At 43.6% G+C, this 27,086-nt stretch overlaps 1 protein-coding gene across 6 annotated transcripts in view; it reads left to right on the top strand.

The window, feature by feature from the left end:
* Window positions 1-27,086, top strand: part of LOC310639686 (interleukin-5 receptor subunit alpha-like) — a 54,313-nt gene that overhangs the window by 9,984 nt on the left and 17,243 nt on the right. For all 6 annotated transcript variants that reach the window (XR_014492370.1, XR_014492371.1, XM_083361529.1 and 3 more), the window contains 4 exons: window positions 11,685-11,826; window positions 11,926-12,098; window positions 12,911-13,035; window positions 25,294-25,320. Coding sequence is in view for 4 of the 6 variants with exons in the window: in XM_083361529.1 (XP_083217655.1) it covers window positions 11,685-11,826; window positions 11,926-12,098; window positions 12,911-13,035; window positions 25,294-25,320 (467 nt within the window). In the remaining 2 variants the exon portion in view is untranslated. The remainder of the gene's footprint in view (window positions 1-11,684; window positions 11,827-11,925; window positions 12,099-12,910; window positions 13,036-25,293; window positions 25,321-27,086) is intronic.

Here is a 27,086-nt window from a genome sequence, read left to right as displayed (position 1 = left end):
AACGTGCAGCCACAAACCTTGGTGGTTGATGGGCATTGGAAAGAAAGAGGAGTGGTAAAAGAGATCAAAGAAGGTGACCCTGAGACGAGGCAGTCACCAACCCAGATGGAAGCAAGAAATGGAGAGATCCCTTCACCTTAGCGAAGAGGAAGGAGATCGCACACAGGACTCAAATTGGATCCTAGAGAAAGCTATTGACTTGGTGAAAATAACCCTCAGCTCTCTCAGGGATGAGAAAGCTGAACCCCGTGGCTGGACCACTACCTTGGACCGTGGCCAGAGAGACACTGAAGGGGAATTGAAAGCTGAAGTCCTGGGGACATCCACTGAAACTGCCGAGACAGCAGCCACCGCTTTGGTAGTCCCCACTCCCCGCCGATCCGCAATGGAAGATCAGGATGGGAGACATCCCTGTTGGCGATGAAGTTATCAATCCATCCAAAGATTCCCACTGCTGGACGCGAAATTCAGGGGGGAGTCTCAATGCTTGGGGTTTTTCTTAACCCAAGTCCTCAGCTACATGGAAGAATACAGATGAGACATCCCCAGCGACAAAGCCCATATCCGTATTGTGCAGTCCACTCTGCACGAGGCAGCCACAGACTGGATGGTGAACCTGCATCATTCCAATGCCCCAGAGCTCCACAACTTCAACCACTTAATGTCCTCTCTGAGAAGGTGATTGAAGGACCCCCTGGCTGACTGAAAAGCCTGCGAGAACATCAAAAGAGTGAGGCAAGGCAGATGCCTGGTAGCCAAATATACACAAGAATTCTGGACCATCGCCAACAAGCTGAACTGGCCAGAAGACATCCTTCTTAGCCACTTCAAAGATGGCCTAAACAACAACTTGTATGATGCTTAACTGCCTCAAGGGGACCCACGCCAACTAGACAAATGGCATGTCCTGGTGGAGAAAGCAGAGATCGACCTAATGAAGAGGCATTGCCAAGGAAACAGTGGGGCCACTCACCTCCTGAGCCATTGCGCAAACCAGCAAAACCACCAAGAAATCAACAGGCTGTTTCAAATGTGGAAGAGAAGGGCATCGTACCGTAGAGAGCTGCTCAAAAGTCCCTCAACGCAACCCATATCGATCACTGGCCAGAAAGTCAGGGAAGTCCCCAGCCAAGCCATGTGTTGTGATTCAGGGCCAGCCTGTGGGTCCAGCAGCCGGCTCGGATGTCTCGGATGACTCAGATGAGGGGGAGGAGGAGGGTGTTGAAGACGAGCTTGCTGATGATGGCTTGGAGGCTTCGCAGAGCCCCCAGCCAGGGCCCTCTTCTCAGCTGCGCGAGCCCGAGAGTGCGGATGATGATGACCCACAGCTGGCCCTGTTCAAGGACGCCCGACGCAGGAGGCAGTCAAGCAGGAACAAGCAGAGAAAGGCTGTGGGACTCCTCGGAAGGAGGCACAGGGAGGCCACGCCCTGAACTCTAAATAAAAGGAGTGTTTGGGGAAGGGCTGGTTGCTGAAAGCAACGGTTCCGTTTGAGGATTCAAGTTCCAGTGTTTTGTTTCTTGTTCTGTTGTTTGTGTAATAAATCTTGGCAGATGCTTTCCAGCCTCAGACGCTCTCCAGTCTCTACTGTTTATACAGGGGTTTGCCTTTCTGTAAGGCCGGTAGCAGGCTGGTTCAGAACAGTTTGCTTTCAGCCTCCCACCCCTTACTACTACGATGGAGCAGCTACGTGCCGAGAATGCTCAGCTCACTCAGCAACTCACTTTGCTGGCAGCTCAGGTGGCTCAACTGCAAGCTCAGGTACATGCTGCACCCCCACCCAGGAGGAAATGTCAGATAGCAATGCCGGATAAATTTGCTGGCAATCCAGAATTGTTTCCTGCCTTCCTGGGACAATGCCAGCTTTTTATCAGCGTGAGAGCAGCTGATTTCCCCACTGACCAGGATAAGGTGGGATTCGTGTTAAGCCTTCTTTCGGGGGATGCAGCTCGTTGGGGCACGCCTTTGCTGGCACAACCTAGCCCTTTGTTGGATAACTTTGTGGGGTTTTGTGACCATATGCGCCTAATGTACGAGGACCCAATTAAGATGCAGACTGCCACCCGACGCCTGAAAGCTCTGAGACAGGGTCAGCGCCCCCTACAGGCTTATATCAGCGATTTCCGGCTGCTTAGCCAGGATTCCGCCTGGAATGAGGCTGCGCTCGTGGATGCCTTCCAGGATGGATTGTCGGAGGAGATGTTGGATGAGCTGGCCCGCGTGGACATTCCCTCAGACCTGAATGGGCTGATCCATCTTTGCCTGCGGATCAATGCCCGGCTGCAGCAGCGAAAGAGTCGCCGTGCCAACCCACAGACCCCTGCCGCCCCTGTTGTGCGTGAGCCCCCAGTCCAAAGGGAGGAGCCAATGGAGCTGGGTGCCGCCAGGTCTCGTCTATCGGTGACGGAAATGGACAGACGACGATCGGGGGGGTTGTGTTTTTACTGTGGGGACCCTGGACATTTGGCTGCTTCTTGCCCAAAGAAGCGTCAGCGGGCATCAGTGACCAAGCCTGCCCCGAGAAAGTCCCCTACTTTGCTGTCGGGAAACGCCCCGAGCCCGATCTAGACGGTGTGATAGATCGGGCGACCCCCAACAACCACACCGAGCGACGCCGTTCCGATGGTGCCTGTGAACCTCCACGGCATTTGATTTTGGAGGCACGTCTGATCCTTCCTGGCAAGCCAGAGGGGATTCCAGTCCATGCCTTAATTGACTCTGGGGCTACCACAAACTTTATGGACTCGGCCTTTGTGCCCAAATGGGCTGTTCCCCAGTGTCCAGTGGATCCGCCCATGCTAGTGGAGACTATCGATGTTCAAGTGCTCCTGTCCGGGCCTATTACGGCCGCCACGCAACCAGTGTGTATGGCCATCAGTTCCCATGTGGAGGCCATCCAGTTCTACATCACTTCGGATCTGCACTTCCCCGTGGTCTTGGGACTGGCGTGGCTCCGGGCGCATGATCCACAGATCTATTGGTCTCAGAACTTGGTCACCTTCCCAAGCTTGCAGTGCGTGGACCACTCCCGCCATATCTGTGCCGGCCAGGTGGAGGGTTCCCCAGGGGTTTCCTTGCCTCCCGAACTGTCCGACTTTGCTGATGTGTTCAGCGAGTCAGAGGCGGATCAGTTACCCCCGCACAGGCCCTATGACTGCTCCATTGATTTAGTCCCTGATGCGCCTCTCCCAGTGGGGCGTTTGTACTCCATGTCGGAGCCCGAGTTGGCTGCATTGCGGGACTTCCTGGAAAAGAATTTGGCTCGCGGTTTCATCCGGCCCTCGTCCTCGCCAGTGTCTGCGCCCGTGCTCTTCGTCAAAAAGAAGTCGGGCGAGTTACGACTTTGCTGTGACTACCGGAAACTCAACGCCATCACGGTGCGCAACCGTTACCCGCTGCCCCTCATCCCCGAGCTCTTGGACCGACTCCGGGAGGCTAAGATCTTCACGAAACTGGACCTGCGTGGAGCTTACAACCTTGTCAGAGTTCGGCTGGGTGATGAGTGGAAGACGGCGTTTGGTACTCGCTATGGACATTTTGAGTACACGGTGATGCCGTTTGGCCTGACCAACGCCCCCGCTGTGTTTCAGCATTTTATGAACGACATCTTTTGGGATCTGTTGGACCAGTTTGTCGTGATCTACCTGGACGACATCCTGATTTACTCCCCGTCGCGTGAAGTGCATCATCAGCATCTCCGTCAGGTCCTGCAGCGCCTCCGGGAACATCGGCTGTTTGCCAAGTTAGAGAAGTGCCAGTTCTACCAGGTGACCATCGATTTCCTGGGTCACCGCATTTCTCCTGAGGGCATCGCCATGGAGCCGAGTAAAGTTGAGTCGTTGCAGAGTTGGCAACCCCCGCGTCGCGTGAAGGATGTTCAGCGACTTCTTGGATTTGCCAACTACTATAGAACATTCATCCCTGGCTTTGCCGCCTTGACAGCCCCCCTCACCCGGCTCCTGCAGAAGAAGACTCGGTTCCAGTGGAACGCACCAGAACAACAGGCGTTCCAGGCTTTGAAGGACGCCTTCATGAAGGAGCCCATCTTGAAGCATCCTGACCCGCAATGGCCGTTTGTCGTGGAGGCGGACGCCTCCGACATTGCCATTGGGGCCGTGTTACTCCAGGCAACGACGCCCAGCGGTACCCTTTTCCCTTGCGTGTATCACTCTCGGAAATTGAACCCCTCGGAGCGCAACTATACCATCTGGGAGAAGGAGCTGCTGGCCATCGAGGCGGCGTTCGAGGCTTGGAGACATCATCTGGAGGGGGCGCGGCATCAAATCGAGGTCCGGACGGACCACAAGAATCTGGAACGCCTGCAGACCGCTCGGAATTTGAACCAACGCCAGATCCGGTGGTCCCTTTTCTTTGCGAGGTTTGACTTCCGGGTTCGGTACATACCAAGCGGGCACAATCAGAGAGCGGATGCTCTGTCCAGGAAGCCCGAATATACCCGAGTGGAAGACAAGCTTCTGCCCAGGACAGTGATCCCCGTCGAGTCTTTTGCTGCGGTGCGGGAGCCGGTTGATATACGGGCTCGGATCCGGGAGGCGCAGCAGCAGGAGGCGTGGGTGGCTCAGCGGAAGGAGGAGGTGGGGCCGGACTCGCCTTGGATGGTCACGGATGGACTCTTGTATTATCGTGACCGGCTCTATGTTCTGGGAGGGCCACTCAGGGGACCCGTCCTCAGCCAGTGTCATGATAACCCGGCAGCGGGGCATTTTGGCCTGTTTAAGACTCTGAACCTGGTCTCCCGTACCTTCTGGTGGCCCCGAGTCCGACACGACGTCCAGTCTTATGTCACCTCCTGCATCCCATGCAGGCAGGCCAAGTCAGCGACAGGGGCCCCGCCTGGTTTACTGCAGCCTTTGCCAACACCCAAGAGACCCTGGGGGGCTGTGTCCATGGACTTCCTGACGGATTAACCCCCATCCTCCAGCTTCACAACAGTGTTTGTGGTGGTGGACATGCTGACCAAGATGGCGCACTTCATCCCCTGTCGCGGCTTACCGTCAGCTCGCGCCACTAGTCGCATGTTCATCCAACAGGTGTTTCGGCTGCACGGCCTCCCCGATAGAGTCGTCTCCGATAGGGGGGCCCAGTTTACAGCCCGCTTCTGGCAGGAGTTGATGCGTGCGTTGGACATTAAGGTTTGCCTCTCGTCCGCGCATGATCATCAAACTGACGGGGGTACCGAGAAGGTCATCGGTATCCTGGAGCTGTATCTGCGCTGCTACGTCAACCTGCAGCAGGACAATTGGGTGGACTATCTGGCCATAGCCGAGTTTGCTTTTAACAACTCGCAGCACACCTCCACGCAGATGACACCGTTCTTGGCCAATGTGGGTTATCACCCCCGGTTTTTTCCCCCTTTCTCCCGTGGACTCACCGGAGCCGGCAGCGAACGACTTCATGGCGGAGTTACAGGCGATCCATCGGTTGGTGCGACGGCAGCTGGAGAAAGCCAAGGCCGACTACAAGAGGTTTGCCGATCGGTCGAGACGGGATACGCCTCCACTATCGGTGGGGGATCGGGTCTGGCTGTCCACCAGGAACCTACCATCCACACGGCCGGCGAGGAAGCTGGACCACCGTTACCTTGGACCGTTCCCAGTCGAGGCTGTCATCAACCCGGTCGCCTATCGTTTAACTCTGCCACGTTCCCTGCACGTGCACCCAGTCTTCCATAGGTCCCTGTTGGTCCCCGAACAACCGGCTTGTCCACTCCGCCAAGCGGAACCTCCCCCATCAGGACCTCGTGATGGAGGCAGCACCCCTGAGTACGAGGTCGCCAGCATCAGGGATTCCCGTTGGTTGAAAGGTCGTTTCCAGTACCTGATCGAGTGGAAAGGGTACGGGCCAGAGGACTTCACATGGGAAGACGCGACCGCCGTTCATGCCCCTGCGTTGGTGACTGCTTTTCACGAACAATTCCCATCCCGACCGCATCCGGATCGGCAGCCCCGGGGGAAGGGCCCTGCGGTGCGGGATAGTGTTGTGATTTAGGGCCAGCCTGTGGGTCCGGCAGCCGGCTCGGATGTCTCGGATGACTCAGATGAGGGGGAGGAGGAGGGTGTTGAAGACGAGCTTGCTGATGATGGCTTGGAGGCTTCGCAGAGCCCCCAGCCAGGGCCCTCTTCTCAGCTGCGCGAGCCCGAGAGTGCGGATGATGATGACCCACAGCTGGCCCTGTTCAAGGACGCCTGACGCAGGAGGCAGTCAAGCAGGAACAAGCAGAGAAAGGCTGTGGGACTCCTCGGAAGGAGGCACAGGGAGGCCACGCCCTGAACTCTAAATAAAAGGAGTGTTTTGGGAAGGGCTGGTTGCTGAAAGCAACGGTTCCGTTTGAGGATTCAAGTTCCAGTGTTTTGTTTCTTGTTCTGTTGTTTGTGTAATAAATCTTGGCAGACGCTTTCCAGCCTCAGACGCTCTCCAGTCTCTACTGTTTATACAGGGGTTTGCCTTTCTGTAAGGCCGGTAGCAGGCTGGTTCAGAACACCATGAGAACCTGCTATGAGGGCAACAGAGGCTGTAGAGTCCCACCCTCTGCCAAACATGTGCAGGGAACTCCGGCCTACACCGCAGGCCGGAGTTCCGCAGATGGCAACTAGGAAGGTGAACCCCTGGTAAGTGGACCCATCATGCCCATCCTCAAGACAGTGAATATATTAGCCCCCTCCATGCCTGAAGCTGTCAAAGTGAAAGCCTTAATAGACTCTGGCTGCACCCGCTGCCTCATTAGCCCGATGCTAAATTGGAGGACAGCAGAACTCAATTTCCCAAAAAGGGATCATGCAAACCTAACACCCCAAGGAGCCCTACCAAGCCCAGGAGTGGAGAAAGCATCAGTGGAAAAGGGGTTACCCAAAATACCGGAAGAGTACTGAGACCTTGCTGAAGTTTTCAGTGAGGAGTGGGTGGATGAGCTTCCTCCTCACTAACCCATGGAATGTGCATAGAAATCAAACCCGGGGCAAAACTCCCAGATTGTACTCCATGAGCCTTAAAGAGAAGGAGGAGATGGAAAGATTCATAAATAAAAACCTAGAAAAGGAACTTATTGAACCTCCCAACCCAAAGTAGCTGCCCTGGTTCTCTTTAGAAAGAAGAAGGACGGCACTTTGCACTTGTGCATGGATTACAGCGTCCTGAATGCAATCAGTGAAAGTAACCTGTACCTGCTACACTTCATGAAGGACATGTTATCCCACCTATCGAAAGGAATATTTTTTACCAAACTAGACCTAAGGGAAGCGTATTACCGCATTAAGATTAAGGAAGGGGATGAATGGAAAACTGCATTTAATTGCCCAATGGGATGCTACCAATTCAAAGCTTTGCTGTTTGGACTATAAGGGCCCCTGCAGTATTTATGCAATTAATCCACAAGGTGCTAAGGAAGCACCTATTTAAAGGGGTCCTGGTTTATTTAGATGACATCCTTATCTTCACTGAGTCCAAAGAGGAGCATGTCAAACTAGTCAGAGCAGTTTTAAAGAAACTGCAAGCTGCCCACCTATATGCCAAACTATCAAAATGCGAATTCCACCAGGAAAAAATAGACTACCTGAGTTATTGCATATCCCCACAGGACATCAAAATGGACCCCAAGAAGGTCAGGGCACTGCTAGAATGGGCACAACCTTGCACACAGAAGCAATTTCAAAGTTGCTTCTTGGGAGGAAAGCCATGGCAAATCTAGACAGCAGACTAAAAGGCAGAGACATCACCCTGTCAACAAAAGTGCGTATAGTCAAGGCTATGGTCTTCCCAGTTGCAATGTATGGCAGTGAAAGTTGGACCATAAGAAAGGCTGAGCACCAAAGAATTGAAGCCTTTGAACTATGGTGCTGGAGAAGACTCCTGCGAGTCCCTTGGACTGCAAGGCGATCAAACCGGTCAGTCCTAGAGGAGATCAACCCTGACTACTCTTTAGAAGGCCAGATCCTGAAGCTAAAACTCAAATACTTTGGCCACCTAATGAGAAGGAAGGACTCACTGGAGAAGAGCCTAATGCTGGGAAAGATTGAGGGCAATAGAAGAAGGGGACGACAGAGAATGAGGTGGCTGGATGGAGTCACTGAAGCAGTAGGCGTGAGCTTAAATGGACTCCAGAAGATGGTAGAGGACAGGAAGGCCTGGAGGAACGTTGTCCATAGGGTCACAATGGGTCAGAAACGACTTCACAACTAACAACAACAACAGGTGTATCTCTCCTATTTTTAAGGGGGGCAGGATGTGAGAACCCATATCTATTTCAGTTCTATCAAATCAAATTTCATCTCTCCCTGGGTTCTTCCATACTCCCAAAGGGGAGGGGGGATGTACCTGCGAGTTTATTCCCTCTGCTTCCTCTATCCGCTACAATGTAGCCTCTTGCTTTTGTTTATTACCTCTATTTCCACTACTCACTACAATGTAACAATTTGCTTCCTGTGTTATCTCTCTCTGTGAACTTTATCTCCTTAAACTGTCAGCTAGAACAAGGGAGGGAATAAGGAATGTATCCTCAGTGCCTGGTTCATAACTACGTGATCAGAAGAAGGTGTGAACTGGAGATGGGCCGATGTTATCTCCCTTTTTCCCACGATGGACCTAACACCTGGGGATCGGCTATCCCATGCCGGCCGGGTGCACTATGGGGTGGAGTCTTACTTGGGGATACCTTAACCAATTGTTCTGCACGGGAAATCTCAGATCCTGCCTATTATGCCTGCTATCAACTGCTCTTAATAAAAGTTCCTGTTGGAAGAAATTGTTTCCAAGAATTCTCCTTTCTTAAGATTTGGGATTGAAGTGGGTCCTGACAACTGTATTAGCTTAAATATGAAATAGTAGATTTTAAGGGAAAAAGAGAGGAAATATTTGACATTGTAGTTTGAGATTTGTACTAAAGTTTTTTGCACATTACTGAACTATTGATAAACCCAGCCACCATGTTGCTTTTTAAATACCTAAATGTAAAATTAGAAAATTAATAAAAATATTATTAAAAAAACTATTTGCATGAAAACTAGTAGTTTCATTTCCCAACAAAACATGTGTGTATTCACTGGAAATATTGTATATTTTCTTCACTTAAAAACTCATTCAAATAATTAATCATTTCATTTTTCTTGTTTCATTTTTCATTTTATACTTGATTTTACATTGTTCTATAATCATTATTTTTTTCAAACTATAGTCTGCCCCCCCAACAGTCTGAGGGACAATGAACTGCCCCCCTGTTTTAAAAATTTGTGGATCCCTGATGTGAAGGAATAGCACCCAAATTGTTTTCAACTGGCTTCTCTATCTTATGTAAAAGATTGATCTTTAATATTTGTATCTTAAATATTTTCTTCATCGTCATTTTTATATTTATCCAGTATATTTTCACATATTTGCAAGACCACCATCTCTGATAAAATGAACCTGGATTTTGACTACATTTCTAGCACTTATCAAAACCCCTTTATACATTTTTGCTAGTCTATCTGGGGTCAAGTACCAACAATATATCGTTTTATAAAGGTTTTCTTTCAAGCTGTAATTAAATATCAATTTTAGTTCAATGGGCTAATCATTTTTATGAGCCAGTAATATCAGGAGCTATGGTGTTCTGATAACACAGTATTACTCCCTCTTTCTGCACAAGATCTGTACTGGATGGTATAAGGACTCCTGCCTTTATGATTCTGTGCTTTGGTTGCTCGGCCATTCCTCATGTATCTTTAATATTAATTGTGTTTGGAAATGGCTGACTCTTAGTGAATGTGGGAAGGAGTTTGTCATCATTCATACAAGATTAATACAATTAAATAGCAGATATGAACAGATTTATAGATGAAGAAAGTCCAAGTCCACTACATTTTCTGTGATGTATCTAAAACTCAAGTTGTTTTTAAAAGGCCCTGTAAGATTCTCACTATATTTCAATTTCTTCATGAACTTTCATTATTAAAAGCAATCCCATGAAATGGCATCCATCCTGAACTTTCAAGGTGGTTACTTGTTTAGATTTAGATTTTAGATAAAGAATCTAACACAGGAATCAAGTTTCAACTTTTTCCCCATGTTTTATTGCTCTTGGAACTGAGAGCCCACCATGTGCTACATTTGCAATGACAAAAATAAATTAATAAATGAATTTAATTAATTAATTAATTAATTAAAGGCAAATTTTAATTAGTAGAACAGACAGAAACCTTATTTTAGTCATTGACCAGTAAAAATAATTTCAATAAAACAAATAAAATAAAGTTAACCCCTAACATCAAAACTATTGGCAGCCATTTGTGAGCAAAGCTTACATGTAATGTAGCAAATTTTTGCTATTTTTAGAGGAATTAAGTTGTCCTGATTGCCTAACAAAAATGCATGTAAACATTACCAGAGTGCCATAGAAAGTTTAAAAATGGTAATTAACTAGTGGCAAACATCCTTGTAGAAATGACAATATAGAAAAACATGAGCTGTAGTTTCTATGGCATCCAATTCAGAGGGGTAGTATAATGTATTGGCCTTATATGTTAAATCACTTGCCTTGTGTTTAACTGCTGCTTAATGACTGATCTACTTTTGCATGCTTTGTAATGGTTGCTGGGCTGAGCTAGACTTTTCTCTCCAGCCAGTTAAGTAGGTTTTGGGTGGGAAACTGTTGCTTTAAATCTATTGGTCGCCGCCTAGAGGCCAACCATATAAATAGCTGTGCAGCAGCTATTAGCTTGCTTCTGTTATGTTCTGACTCTCAATAAACTTGTTACTGTTTGAATCCTTTGTCTCGCTCAATGCCTGCAAGAACCAGTAGGTAAAGATATTTATTCAGAGACTGGATTCAACTTTACCAATTCCTGCTTCCTGGGAAAGCACTGTGGTTTAAGATTCTTATAAATATTTGGTTTGAATTCTTTCTAAATTTATCATTCTGTTATATGATCCAAATTGGGCTCTGTATAACATTTGTGTTTGGGCTTTAACAGCAAACAATTGCAGATAGTGCTCCTCTAGAAAAAAAAAGTGTGAACAGTTGGTGCAGATCTCTGTGCATTGCAGGATACCTAATCCAGGAGAGCATTTCTACTTTCTGAAGCTTGAAAACTATACCTAGATATTTAAAGATCTTAACCTGCTCAAGGGAGTGCCCACTTAAATTGCATCCCCTCTTTTGGAATCTATCTTTGTATGCATTTGCTATTTCTTGCCATATCCTTAATTCCAAGATTTCTTCATATACACTATGTTCCATGCTTACTGTTGCTTACTGTTTAAATACAGTATGTATAAATCAATTGTTGGCTTATTGACATGGCATAATTTCTGCCATGACTTAAGTCACTGCACAGAAGACGAATAAAGTCTTGATAAAAGTTCCCTAGGAATAGAATGTGTTTGATATCCAACAACAGCCAGAAAATCAAGTTGATTCTTCAGTTCTAGTTATTGTCATTCTTTCTTAAAAATATTAATCATAATTCAGATATCCTATTATTCTGTCATATGATCAGAGCATAAAATACTAGTAAGAAATCATAATCTTGCAGTTTTGAAATTTCAGCTTCAATCAATCAAAAGGGACAAATAAAAAAAATGACAGATTTTTATGGAGTTGACTGAAAGGCTTAAAGCTTATATTGATCCTTATATAATAAGATAAAACATTATCTTGAATATTTAACTTCTCAATTTTTATCTATTTCTAGGTAAGAATGGAACATCTGTTGAAAACTTTTCCTGTATTGTTCGCTCATATACATTTAAGAATCCTACTATGAATTGTACTTGGAATGCTGGCAAAAATGCTCCTCCAGACACCCAATATTTTATGTACTTAGCTTACCACAAGTAATGAATTTTCATTTAATAAACTAAATGAAAGTTTTTTTTCTTGAAAGTATATTGTGTTTGATTGGTTTTTAAATAAAATTATTTTGGTATAAACAGGGCTACAGATAATGAGTGTCCACATTACATAAGTAACATGCTTGGAAGACACATTGGTTGCTACTTCCCTGATGTGATAGTAAATAAATATCGTGTGAATATTACAATTAATGGATCAAGCATAGAATCTCCAATTCAATCGTATGTTGATGATTTCCGACTTTATAAAAAAGGTGAGAAAAAAAGGGAAAATCTTTACAACTAATAATAACAGAAGCATTTTATTTATTTTTTATTTATTTATTTATTTTATTAACCGCCCTTCTCCCGTAGGACTCAGGGCGGTTCACAAGGTTTTTTAAAACAATGCAACAAGTTACAAAAATTTAAAACAATTAAAATAATTACACTAACCTTGAAATAAAAACCCAATTACAGTTAAAAATACAATTAAAACCCCAGTTAATACTCTCAGTCTAGGCCAGAGAGCTCGAAGAGCCAGGTTTTTTATACCAGATATATTGAAATTTGAAGATGGCCAGATATGATATGCCCAGAATTATTCATAGCTGGGTTATAAGGGACTTTACTTCTGTAAGGGTCCAACATTTCATTAAAAAAAATCGTCTTGCATCCTTTTATGAAAAAAACGTATGTGGTAATTCTTCTGACTTGCAATAAGTAAGAGGTAACAAGGCTTTAATTTTTAAATATTAATTTTCATTGATCTAGAGCAGACATGTCAAATTTGCAATGTCACATGATATCGCACAATGTATAGGGATGGTTTTGCCATTGCCGGCAATGGGGTGGGCGCGGCTTCTGCATGATGTGTCCAGCCCGTGGGCCGGCAGTTTGACACCCCTGATCTGAAAGAACTAAAAAAAGAAAACCAAATATACCTACCAAATTTGGGCTAAAGAGAGTGTGCTCATTTTGTTTTATCTCTTTTCTTCTTAAAGTATTTCGTTGCTTACATCTGTGCATATATACATGATTTCCTAGTCTTCAACTGTTACTTATAATGCTGGTTATTTCATTCCAGAACAGCTCCGACCTCCCCAAAATATTACTGTGGATTATAAATCACCATTATATTATAGAATCCAATGGGAACCTCCTCCAAGCTCTCGTAAAGTTGGAAGGGAATGCTTTGAGTTCCAAATAAAGGTAAGAGCCAACAAGTCAAAAATTCCCTTGCCACATTAATATCAATTTTGGGGGTAGAAAATGACATCTATTGGAAAACAAATATTTCAAATTTTGAAAAGATTGCCAGATTGTCATTATTTTTTTATTGAAAAGTTTTAAGATACATTTTTAAAAACATAAACTCCCCCCCTGCCCCTCCCCTCCCCCTTACCCTGAGCTGAATACAGGGTATAAACTTTACAAACTTAAGCTAAAATATGCTAACTAACTAAAAAAGACACATTAAATTCTATTGCACTTTAACTCCCCTTAAACATAACTAAATTACTAACAAATAATGAATAACTAATAATACATCATATAAAACTAATACTTATTCAAATGCTAAATGAAACTTTTTAGTCCCATATTTATTCTGAATATATTCGATCCATCTTCTCCATTCCACAATGTATCTCTGTTGCGATTGTTCTTTCAAATATGCTGAAATCTTTGCCATTTCCGCCAGGTTTGAAACTTTCAAAGTCCACTCTTCTATAGTAGGCAGTTTCTCCTTCTTCCACTATTGCGCTACTAAAAGTCTTGCTACCGTGATTAAATTCAACATCAATTTAGTATCTATGACAGTACAATCTGTAATGATACCCAACAGAAATGTGGAGAAAACCTTATCTTTTTCTTAAATATCTTCTGCATGTTCCACCAAATTTTAATCCAAAAAGCTTTGACTTTTTTACAAGTCCACCATATATGATAATACATTGCATCCTCACAACCACACCTCCAACATTTAGGCTGGCAGTTTGGATACATACTTGCTAATTTTTTAGGATCTAAATGCCATCTATAAAACATTTTATAAAAATTCTCTCTTAAATTTTGAGCCTGAGTAAATTTTACATTTCTGACACATATCTTTTCCCAAGTATCCATTGTAATAACCTCCTGAAAATTCTGGACCCACTTTATCATACAATCTTTAACCAGTTCCGTTTCTGAGTCTATTTCTATCAGTACATTATACATCCTTCTTATATGTGCTTGACCTTGATCTCTAATTTGTTTTACCAAATTTCTATCAGTTATTGAAATACCAACTTTCTGATCTTCTTTCCATCTAGCTTGTAACTGCCCATACTGGAACCAAGTTTGTACTATTTTCCTTTCTTTTAAAATATTATATGGCTTTAATTGCCATACATTCCTTTCCATCCTAAGAATTTCTTTATATGTAATCACATCATGTTTAAATCCCACGTTTATATTTTCTATTGCATGTTTAGGTATTGCCTAAATTGGTATTTTATAATTTAACTTGTGTCGATATTTTTTCCAAACTCGCAACAGAGCATACCTTAATATATGTATCTTAAAAACATTATCCACCTTCTTGTCATACAATAAATATGCATGCCAACCAAATAACAAATCATAACCCTCAAGATTCAATAATCTGCCTCGTGTTAAATTAAACCAATCACTAATTGATGATAAAGCAGCAGCCTCATAATATAATTTAAAATTGGGCATTTTAAGACCACCTCTTTCACGTACATCTTGCATTATCTTAAATTTAACTCTTGGTCTTTTCCCTGCCCAAACAAATTTATTAATACCTTTCTGCCATTCCTTCAAGTTTGAATCTTTTTTAAGTATAGGTATCATTTGAAACAAAAATAAAAATTTTGGCAAAACATTCATTTTTCCTGTGCAATTCTTCCCAATAAAGATAATTGTAATTTTTTCCAACTATCTAATTCTTTTTGTACTTTTGACCATAACAATTCATAATTATTTTTATATAATTTTGCATTTGAAGCTGAAAGATATACCCCCAAATATTTAATCTTTTTAACTATTTCAAATCCAGTTAGCTCTTCTAAAACAACCTTTTGTTCTGTAGTCATATTTTTAGACAGAATTTTAGTTTTTTGCGTATTTATCTTAAATCCAGAAACTTTTCCATATAACAATATTATCTCCATCAAATCTACAACTGAATAAGTCGGTTGACTTAATGTAATAACCAAGTCATCCACAAACGCTCTCAATCTATAATCTTGATCTCTTATTTTAATTCCCTTAATTTTATTTGAGTCTCATATCTTAATCAATAATATTTCCAATGTTAAAACAAACAACAAAGGTGATAACAGACACCCCTGTCTTGTACCCTTTTCAATATTACATGCTTCTGTCAAACTACCATTGATTATTATTTGAGCTGTTTGTTTCTGATATATTGCCCTAATAGATTGTAAAATATTATCCCCAAACTCCATTTTCTCCAGTACCTTAAATAAAAATTGCCAATCCAATTGATCAAAGGCTTTTTCAGCATCCAAAAAAATCAGTGCTGCAGAGACCTGGTTATTTCTTTCCAAAAATTCCAATAAATCTACAATATGTCTCACAGTATTCTTCATTTGTCTACCACTTATAAATCCTGTTTGATCACTATGAATCATTTGCTGCATTACCTTCATTAATCTATTTGCTAAAATTTTTGCAAATATCTTATAATCAGTATTTAAGAGCGATATTGGCCTATAATTTTTGGTTTGGGTAAGATCTTGATCTTCCTTCGGAATCAGCGATATGAAAACTGTTTTCCATGATGGAGGCACTTCTCCTCCGGATTGGATTGTTCTAAATAATTCTTTTAAAGTTTTCACCATTTCTAACTGTAAAACTTCATAGTAGACGGCAGTCAAGCCATCTGTTCCTGGTGCTTTCCCCACCTTTAATTGTTTAATTGCTAAAATAATTTCTTCAGCATTTATCAGTTGCTTCATTTCTTCCCTTTGCTCTTGTGTAAGAACAGGGATAGTCACTTCTTGTAAATATCTATCTATATCTACACCTTAAATCTTATCCCAAACATATAACTTAGAATAAAATTCAACAAAGGCCTTTTTAATAAGATTTTGCTGAAACACCTCTTTGCCCTTGTATTCTATTCTATCTATATTATGTGACTTTTGTTTCTTCCTTAACAAATAAGCTAACCACCTACCCGGCTTATTAGCATTACAAAAAGTATTATGTTTAACATACCGTAAATTGGTTGCCACTTGATCTGCCATCAACATATTAAACTGGCCTCTTAACAAAGTAATTGCCTCTTTAATCCTCTTGTCAGATGGATTCAAAATTAAAGCCTTCTCTTTCCTCTTAATTTCCTCCTCTAACTCTTTTCGCTTATATTCCAATTTATGCCTATGTTTATGATTCAAATATATTAGCACCCCTCTCATATAAGCTTTACTTGCATCCCAAACTATTTAGATAGAGGTACCCTTATGCATGTTTATATTAAAAAATTCTTTCATCTGTTTTTTACATTCATCCACATTTTCTTGATATCTAAACAAATTTTCATTCAGTCTCCAAGACTTCCTATCTCCACTCTCTTTTTCCAGTTCCAACCATACTGGACTATGATCTGATAGAGTTCTTGGACATATCTTAATCTTCTTAATCCTAGAAAAAAAATCATTAGTAGTTAATACAAAATCAATCCTGGAAAAGGATTGATGTCTATCGGAAAAAAGGTAAAATCTTTTTCTTCCAAATTTCTTTCTCTCCAAACATCTCTCAATTCCAAGTCATCTTTCATCTCAAAAAAGGATTTAGGCAATTTAGCATGATTTGGTATACTTTTGAAAAAACCTTTTTTGTCTTTCTGTGTGTCCAGGACACCATTCCAGTCTCCCATCAAAATACACGATTTATAATCCCATTGAATTATCTTACTATGTAAAAGTTTATAAAATTCTCCTTGCTGTTGATTAGGAGCATATAATCCAACCAAAAGTATTTTCTTGTCTTCTATTAACAGTTCAATTATAATATATCTTCCTTGTTTATCTGTTTCAATTAAATTAGCTGTTAAATTCTTCTTCACGTAAATGACTACTCCATTTTTCTTATCTGGAGCAGATGCACTAAACTGTGTACCCAATCTAGAATTTATCAGATATTTTTGATCAGCTGCACGAATGTGTGTTTCCTGTAAACAAATAACATCATTTTTAAATTGTTTCAAATACTGAAATACTTTCTTTCTCTTGTGCAGGGAATTTAAGCCATTAGCATTCCAGGTTAGAAACTTTGTCACCATCTTTTGCGACCTGAAGCTTTCGGAGTGCCTCTTGCAAAACCACCTGCACCTGCTTCTTTGGTTTCGCTCCTCCCACTGCTTCACTATAAGTAAGTTCTTGAGATATGATCGTAGCTTTCTGTTGTTCTTGTTCTTGCAGCCCGTGTCATCCTTTGTTCTTTAACCTCTTCTGATGATGTCTGGCACTGCACAGCTTCTGAAGTTTGCTGAGATTCTTTAACCTTCTGCAAAGTAACTCCTTCAGCTCCTTGTATACTCTCCACTTGAGTCTGGCACTCTCTTTCATCCTTCCTTCCTTTAAATTCTGGAGATGGTGAAGGACCTGCCTTCAATATGTTAGAATAAAAATCTTGTGCCTTCAACACTGTATTAAGACGATATCACGTGCCAGCATAATTCACCACCAAGCCTATTGGAATCTCCCATCTAAACTGAAGCTGCCGTTTCTTTAATTCATCTGCCAAAAAAGCAAATTCTTTTCTTCTCCTTAAAATTCTTGGAGGAATCTCTTTCAGAATTAATACTTCTTGGTCAGCAACTTTAAATCTATTGTAAAAGGCTTGGATAATCACATTTCTAATTGATCTCTTTGTAAAATAAACCACATCTCTAGATAATTTTCTTTGTCTGGCAATCCAAGAATTGACACGAAATATTTGTCTATATCCTCCATAATATCTTCTGCTTGACGCTCCAGAATCAGTTCAAGGGCTTGTGCCAATAACTCTTTCAAGTTTTTCTTTGGATCCTCTTTCAATCCTCTAATCCTCAAAGCAAACTCCATATCTCTATATTGTATCATAACTACATCATCATCAATCTTTTCCATCATGTTTTCAGCTTCCAACATTTTAGCATCCAATCTCAAATTATTTTGATTCAGCTGTTCCACACAATCATCCAGGCGCTCAATACAGACTGCAAGCCCTTGAAATGCAGCTAAAATGTCTGCTCTTATTTCAGTATTCTTCTCCTCAATAAGTTCAGCTATTTGCTGGGATTGTATTTTTAATGCATCTTGTAAGTCTTTTAATGTTAATTCGGATGCGAGTGCCACAGGAGGAGGCATCAAAGCCTGTAATGAAGAATGCTGAACTGGTGAAGCACCAGCACTTCTAGGAACAGAAGCTTTGGTTGATTTAGAAGCCATCTTAACACCCAGTTAATTTCCGTTGCACACTTTCACTTTCCACACCACTTGCAACTTTTTCTTTCAAAGTAAACCAGAGTTAAAGTTCAAATACTTGTTGTTTCAATATTCTCCTGCACAGCTCTGCCTGCATCCAAGTAATCCAAAGTTAATTGTTGATTGCAGGGATGGTTGCAGTGTCCTGCTCCGCTCCAAAGCCTTGGAGCAGAGGAGTCCCTGAGTCCGGAGCAAATTCAGGCTTCGGGGGAGCTCTCACCCTTCAACCCCCATTATTTAAACTATGGGGATCTAGGGGAGTTCTACCCCTACCTGAATGCTCACCCTCCCCTCTTCTCCCAAGGAGAGGGGTTTTTTTTGCCCAAGATGGCGGCGACCATGGGTGGCGGTTGTTGAGCTCCGCGGTGAGCCAATACAATGGGTGACCGGGGGTGCTCACTGGGACCCAGCCGAGGTGCATACTCAGAGGGGGAGTGCAAAAACAGCAGGCTAGCACCGTTTTGCGGTGTGGAGCCTTGCCTCCCCCCTCCGGAGCAGAGCAGCGGCGGTGGCAACGGCGGCTATGACTAAATGTCTTGTGGTTTGCCGCTGATCAGCTGGTGCCAGAATCAGCTGTTGGGCACCGTTACTAGCCTGAATTGATCCCCGCTGACTTACATATGGGACTGGAACAACTTCAGCAGCCTGAAGGAGCCTTGCCTCCCCCCTCCGGAGCAGAGCAGCGGCGGCAGCAACGGCAGCAATGTCTAAATGACTTGTGGTTTGCCGCTGATCAGCTGGCGTGGGAATCAGCTGTTGGGCCCCGTTACCAGCCTGAATTGATCCCCGCTGACTTAAATATGGGACTGGAACAGCTTCAGCAGCCTGAAATTAACTAAAGTTACCTATGGACCCTTAAATTTTACCATCTGGCCGGAGGACTTGTGGTCTTCCGCTGATCAGCAAGCGCCCGAAATCAGCTTTTGGGCGCTATTACCAGCCTGAATCAATCCCCGCTGACCTACGTATGAACTGGAACAGCTTTGTCAGCCCTGAAATCAGCTAAAAGTTACCTATGGACGCTTAGATTTACCATCTGGCCAGGTGTCTTATGATCTATCGCTGATCAACTGGCGCCCTGAATCAGCTGTTGGGCACCGTTACCGGCCTGAATCGATCCCCGCTGACTTGCTTATGAAACTGGAACAGCTTCAGCAGCCTTGAAATAAGTTAAAAGTTAGCTGGGGACCCTTAGATCTACTATATGAACACTTATCATCTATGATTGAGTCCCCGCTGCCCTAGAGATGGGTTTAACGTATATGAGTATGATTATCTCTGCTGCGTTACTGCCCAAGATGAGTTTACACGTGATGCTGGTTGATCCCGGTTAGAAACTAGAATAGGATTTGGGATATTTTGACTTTTTCCTATTCCTGTGACCCCCTGTAATATTCTGGAACATATGATATTCCGTAATGAGCCTAACTACTAACTGGCTACTAACCCTCTGCTGGTGTGAGAGACTAGCAGAGGAGATTTACCCAGCAATGCTGCCCTGATCCATCCTAGGCTGGATCTCATGACTAAGTGAGAGGACAGTCATTGACTCTTGTCTGGACCGGCTCAGGTGAGAGCTGAGCCGGATCGGCAGATTACTGGACGAAGACATGTTCCTAATCAAATATTTTACCATCTTAATTAACATCTTACTAACATCTATCCCCATTTGTAAATAACGGCTTACACGGACAGGATTATTGTTTAGCAAACAGGACACCTCCTGCGAACTTACTACTTTAATATCAATGACTCGTCTCAACTACTCCAGCACAGCCTTATTCGCCCTTAGGGGTACCCCCCCTTCCTGGTTGCAACCCGCCTCACTTTTCAGTCTGCCTCTTGATGAAGGGCCCAATTGTTGGGTCCCTGAGAGATGGCTGGGCAGGGATAAGGGCCTCAGTTACAAACCTAATAAGAGGCCCCTGGTTAATCTTTTAGCTAATTTTTTATAAGGTTAGGGAGGGGGGTGGGTTTTCATGATTGGAGGGAAACAAGGGAAATTCCACCAACTATTATTCAGACCAGATCTGTGATTGATCACACAGAGGGGGAGCTAAGGCTGGTTGCCTCCGGAGCTCCAGAACAGATCATAGTATTACCTATTCCTATGACGTTGGGGAATGGCAGCAGGTGTAAAGACAGAGGACCCTATCGACATCTGAGATTACGTCCCTGCTATCTACAAGCGGTGAGATGCTCCAACCCTCTGGTTTCTTCCCAAGGCTCCGGGAACAAAGATAAACAGCCACCTAAGCTCCGGTTGGTGTACTTGAATGCCAGGTCCATAATCAACAAGGCCCCTCTCATTCACGATCTAATTGAAAGTGAGCATACGGACCTGGCTTGCATTACGGAGACCTGGTTGGGCCCAGAGGGTGGCGTGCCTCTGGTTGATCTCTGCCCACCAGACTTCCGAGTGCTTCACCGACCTCGGGCTCAGGGTAGGGGCGGTGGAGTGGCAGTAGTTATAAGAAAGACTCTTTGTCCTCAGGAGGCCACCATCGTCCAAATAGCCGGATGTGAATCCCTCCTCCTAAGATGTGGCCCTAGGTCACAGCTAGGCTTACTGCTGATATACATTCCACCTAGTCGCACAGCAACGGCCCTGCCTGAGCTTCTTGATATCCTCTCGGGGCTGGTGGTTGAATTCCCCAAGTTTATAGTTTTGGGTGACTTCAACCTACCATCCCTAGGAGGATCATCTGAGTTAGCCCGAGAGTTCATGGCTTCCATGATGGCCATGGACCTGATACAAGTAATTCAGGGCCCGACTCATGTAGGAGGCTACACGCTTGATTTGGTTTTTCTATCTAGACGATGGTTAGATGATCTTGGTGGGGGTTCCCCAATTATTACACCCCTGTCATGGACCAATCATCATCTCCTGAGACTGGTCTTCTACTATGCCACCCCTCGTTGTGGAGTTGTGGAACCATCAAGATAGTTCCATCCCAGGCGCTTAATGAACCCTGAAAAGTTCCAGGCAGCACTGGGGTCTCCACCTGCCTCCTTTGCTCACAGCTCGGTTGATGCCTTAGTGGAAGCCTGGGAAAAGGCTGCCACGGATGCTCTTAACCTAGTTGTTCCCTTGCGGCCCCTGACCCGATGCAGATCCCAGTTCGCTCCATGGTTTTCCATGGAGCTCCGGGAGATGAAGACGGGGCCTAGAGAGCCGTTGGAGATCCACCCGATCTGAATCCGACCGATCATGACTAAGATCTTTTACTAGATCTTATCTCGCAGCAATGAGGATGGCGAGGTCCAATTACTTCGCTACACTCATTGCATCTGCAGATAATCGCCCGGCCACCTTGTTTAAGATAACTCGCTCCCTCCTTAATCAAGAGGTGAGGGAGGATCCCTTACAGAGTCGTGCCGAGGAGTTTTGCCAACATCTGTCGGACAAAATCACTCGGATTCGGACCGGCTTAGACTCCGACTGGGCAGAGTCTAACGATCAGAACATGGGTGATCTCATCGATGTTATATGGGACGAGTTCGATCCTGTGACCCCAAAGGAAGTGGACAGAATTATGAGGAAGCTGAGCTCCACCACTTGTTTATTAGATCCGTGCCCTTCTTGGCTGGTTTATTCTGCTCGAGAGGGAACATGAATATGGCTCCAGGCGGTGATATCCGCCTCCCTGAGTGAGGGTTGTTTCCCCTCCGTCTTGAAAGAAGTGATGGTGAGACCCCTCCTCAAGAAACCTACCTTGGACCCAACTATATTAAACAACTTTCATCCGGTCTCCAACCTTCGCTTTCTTGCTAAGGTTGTTGAGAGTGTGGTGGCACATCAGCTCCCTTCGGTTCTGGAGGAAACTGACTATCTGGACCCGTACCAATCGGGTTTCAGGCCCGGGCACAGCACGGAGACGGCATTGGTGGCCCTGGTGAATGATCTCTGGAGGGCTTGGGACAGGGGTTGTTCCTCTGTCCTAGTCCTATTAGACCTCTCAGCGGCTTTTGATACCATCGACCATGGTATCTTGCTGCAGCGTCTCAGGGGATTGGGAGTGAGGCACGGTTCTCCAGTGGTTCTCCTCCTATCTCATGGGATGCTCGCAGTCGGTATTAACAGGAGGGCAGAGATCGAGCTCGAGGCCTCTCACTTGTGGAGTCCCTCAAGGATTGGTCCTCTCGCCTCTCCTATTCAACATCTACATGAAACCGCTAGGTGAGATCATTCGTGGTTTTGGAGTCGGGTATCACCAGTACGCTGATGATACCCAGCTTTTTATTTTGACCCCAAACCACCTCAGTGATGCCCTTGATGTGATGTCCCGTTGCCTAGAAGCAGTTTGGGTCTGGATGGGGAAGAACAGGCTTCAACTCAACCCTGACAAGACTGAGTGGCTGTACGTACCGGCATCTCGGGATATTCAGAACATTCCATCTCTTTCTATAGGGGGTAAGTTATTACCCCCCACAGATAGGGCTCGCAACTTGGAAGTCCTCTTAGATTCACAGCTTTCCTTGTAAGACCACATAACAGCTGTGACTAGGGGAGCCTTTGCCCAGGTTCGCCTGGTTCGCCAATTACGGCCCTATCTAGACCGAGATGCCCTACGTACGGTCACTCATGCACTCGTGACCTCTCGTTTAGACTATTGCAATGCTCTTTACATGGGGCTGCCCTTGAGGACCACTCGGAGGCTCCAACTGGTACAGAATGCAGCCGCGAGTGTTGGGAGTCTCCCGATACTCCCATGTTACACCTCTACTCCGTGAGCTGCATTGGCTCCCAGTTGTCCTCCGGGTAAGATTCAAGGTGCTGGTAATGGTTTTCAAAGCCCTACATGGCATCGGTCCGGAGTACCTTAGGAATCACCTGCTGCCAGCGTCAACGTCCCTCCATCCAGTGCGCTCCCACAGAGAGGGCCTCCTAAGGGTTCCGCCGTTCAGAGAATGCCGTCTGGTGGCTCCCAGAGGGAGGGCGTTCTCTGTGAGCGCGCCTGACCTATGGAACCGTTTACCAGTTGAGCTCCGGATGGCTCCCGACCTTCGCTCCTTCCGACGCGACCTAAAAACATATCTGTTTGAGCAATCCGGTCTGGTCTGACGGGTTCTGTTTTAATTATTGTTTTAAGATAACTATCTTCTGCATTTGGGCAAAATTAGGGTTTAATTTGTTTTCAATATCTGTATTTGTGCATTCTGTTATTTATGTCACTGTTCACCGCCCTGAGTCCTTAGGGAGAAGGGCGGTATACAAATCAAATAAATAAATAAATAAAACAGCTGATCGGCGCTGTTTTAGCGGTTCCAACAGAAAACAACGGGGCTGATGGCCGGAACAGCTGCCATCAATGGAGCCTTGCCACCCGGAGGTCCCCCAGATTGTCATTGATTTAAAGAATATAGGAGTGCTATTTCATGGTTTTATATATACCTGTACAGACAGGGTAAAAACCCCAGAAATAATTGGATGAAGGGACTCAACCTTATGGTCCACAGATCCCTGGGCAGCTGCAATGTCATCAGAAGGGTTCTGTGAAGGCTTGAAGAAATATTATGATTTAAATCTTAAGTCTTGTGGGTCAGTGGCCATGGTTTGTGGCCACAAAAGATATTTAAAGGGGTCCATAGAGAAAAAAAGATTGAGAATCACTGCCCTAGACAGTAGATGGGGTTTTCGTCCCAACAGGCACTCTCAGGTATACAAAGATTAAATCTATTACCAAGGTGTGTTGGGAAGATTAATCACTGTTTTGTACTAAATCAGTACAAAAAGGCTTGTACTAAATCTGTAATAATTGCCGACTAGGCCATGCAAAGCAACTGGAAGCAATGCTTCACAACACTTTCCTAAGTTGTGTTTGTATGTGTACATCTGCAAACATAACAACTTTGCTTTGCTGGTGATTCTGACAGAAGTATTTTATGTGTTGAAGGGTTTCCTATGGATTTTATATTGTATTACCTTCTTTGAGTATTTGTAAAGGAGAAAGATGGGTCTATAAATCAAATATGGTTGCCTAAAATGTAGGCAAACTGGATGCAGGAGATGGTATACAAGAAGGCAAAAATGCTCATCAGAATAGGGTTATCACCAGGTAACAGGCTTGTTTCTATAATTTAGCAAGAGAAGTAATTAAAATAAAAGAGTAATATTTAGGGGGGGAAACATAGGTCTGCTCAAAAGATAAATGACCCGATAAAAAATAAGTGCTACTGGGCCTAGAACAAACGAAAGGGAGTAGATGAACAGAAACAACTTTTTTCTTTTCAGTTGTATAGTTAGCAAAGAATTAGAGGAGTGGCATGAAATCAATAGGGAAAATAGTATACAGGGACTGGCTAGTGCTTCTCTAGTACAGGTAGTCCTCGACTTATGACCACAATTGAGCTCACAATTTCTGTTGCTAGGTGAGACAGTTGTAAAGTGAATTTTGCCTCATTTTACAACCTTTCTGGCCACAGTTGTTAAGTGAATCACTGTAGTTGTTTAAATTAATAACACAATTGTTAAGTGAATCCGGCTTCCCCACTGACTTTGCTTGTCAGAAAGTCACAAAGGGTGATCACATGACCCTGGGACACTGTGACCATCATAAATATGAGTCGGTTGCCAAATGTTTGCATTTTGATCATGTGATCATGAGGATGCTGCAGTGGTCATAAGTGTTAAAAACAGTCATAAATCACTTTTTTCAGTTGTAAGTCAAAGATTACCTGTACAATATTTGTAAGAAATGGGGATAGAATTGAATGATAATTGGTTCAGAGATTCAATGTAGGAATGTCTCCAAAGAAATGTTTCCTATAATGTAACATAAATAATAGTGTTTAAAGGGAAAGTAAATAAATACTCATCCTTCCCAACACCTTCTTTTCACTAAAGACTATTTGACCATTATTATAATTATTATAAACAACTGACTGTGGGAAATGTATTCTAGTTTCGAAAAGGACAAAATTACCAATACTAGTAACTATTTTATTTTTCCCCTTTATTTTCCAGGATGAACACAGGAATACAATCATGAATGTAAGTGTTGTCATCTAATAAATTGCCATTTATTTCATCATCTCATTCTGTCTAGATTATTCAGATTGGATCCAAAATTGAAAATATTGTTGAAAATTTTCCAGGAGCTCTAAATATGAAGAGACACAGGAACAAAATTGATAGTTGGGCAGAATTTCATTTTTCATCAGAAATATTTTTATAAATAAAAGTAGACAGAATAATACTAGTATGAAAGATCACACAGCAAGAAATTTCATTGGAAACTGCTGCTAAGGAAGGGAGAAATGGACATATAGGTCTTAAAATTAGGTGGTCACAGTGATATATTTTTCAAGATCAGTTATTTGCTTCATACAGAAAAACAGATATTATGCTCTTCATACAAAAGGAATCATGTTTAATCCAAGAAAATCAGATAGAGCATAAAAAGCAACCATCAGGCCCCTTAGGTGCTGGACTTCTAAATTTTGTAAGTAATCCAGAATCTTCTACCCTCAGTTTTAAAAAAATGTTCTCCACAGCCACAGCAATGAAGTGTCCCTCCTTTTTCTATGGCATTTCTTGGAATATATGAATGTGCACTGTTAAATTAGGAAAGTTAATGTCGGAATCCACTTCAATCCACATCTTAAGAAAGAAAGGCTCTTGGAGACGAGGTTATCCAAGCAGGAACTTTTACTAAGACATAGATGATGGAGAGTATAATAGACAGGATCTGAGAAATCCCTTCACAGATCGATATTTTTAAATGTCCCCAAGCAAGCCCCACCCCAAGTTCATTCGGTAAGTTCTGGATCAGCTAAGTTCCACGTGGTAAGCCCCTCGTGGGAAAAGGAGAAACATTAGTCCATTTGTAGCAGAATCATTTCCTCCCCCTCACATTCCATCCGGAGAAAAAAACCAGATTCCGGAGGGATTTATTCCCCCCCTTTCTTAGTTGCCTATAAGATGAGAGGGAAAATACCTCTCATTGATCTTATTGTGATGGATTGCAGGCAGGTAGAATTAACAAAAAGTTACATCTAAGGAAAGGAAGTGAAAGCAATAAAAATCATGCTTGTTCCCTCCCCTCCTTGGGAATGGCAGAATCCAGGGGGGTGGGGTGAGATTTCGGTTTGCACAGAAAAGATAGTTAGAAATGAAATATAAATGGATTCTGACATCCTGCTCCCCTTAAAGATGGGAGAGATCCACCTGTAGATGAGACAAAATTATAAACTTTAGCCTGGCTTGTTGGGGTATTCTGTATGAAACTAGTTTTAGTGCTCTGATGTGGTGTTTATTGACCCACTCTTTTTCTGATTAGGGAAGGTGTTTCCAAGCTACCAAATATTGAATACTCACATGATACTTTCTAGAGTCTAGGATTTCTTTTACTTCGAAGTGTTGTTCTTCTTCAACCATGATTGAAGGTGGTGGTGGGGGTTTTGGCTGTAAAGGTGACTGTGTTTCCCTTTTTAGCAAACTGCAGTGAAAGATTGGATGTATTTGGCTAAGGTTATTGGGTAGTTCTAATTCTACTGTTACTGGATTTATGATTCTTTTAATTGGAAAAGATCCTATATATTTTGGTCCATGTTTTTTGCAGGGCTGTAGGGATTTTAGGTATTTTGTAGATAGATATACCATTTCTCCTACCCTGAATGGTGTGGGATCAACTCTCTTTTTGTCTGTGAATTGTCTTCACAAAGACGAGAGATAGACCATAGGCAAAGGTTCACAAGTTTATTCGGTTCAGCTCCGGGGCAGCTGACTGTCAACACAATCCCGGCTTTTATAGAGAA

Source organism: Vipera ursinii, assembly GCF_947247035.1.
Source record: "Vipera ursinii genome assembly, chromosome: 4".
Taxonomy (NCBI): domain Eukaryota; kingdom Metazoa; phylum Chordata; class Lepidosauria; order Squamata; family Viperidae; genus Vipera; species Vipera ursinii.
Note: the sequence above shows the minus strand (reverse complement) of the source record. Positions and strands in the feature narration are given on the sequence as shown.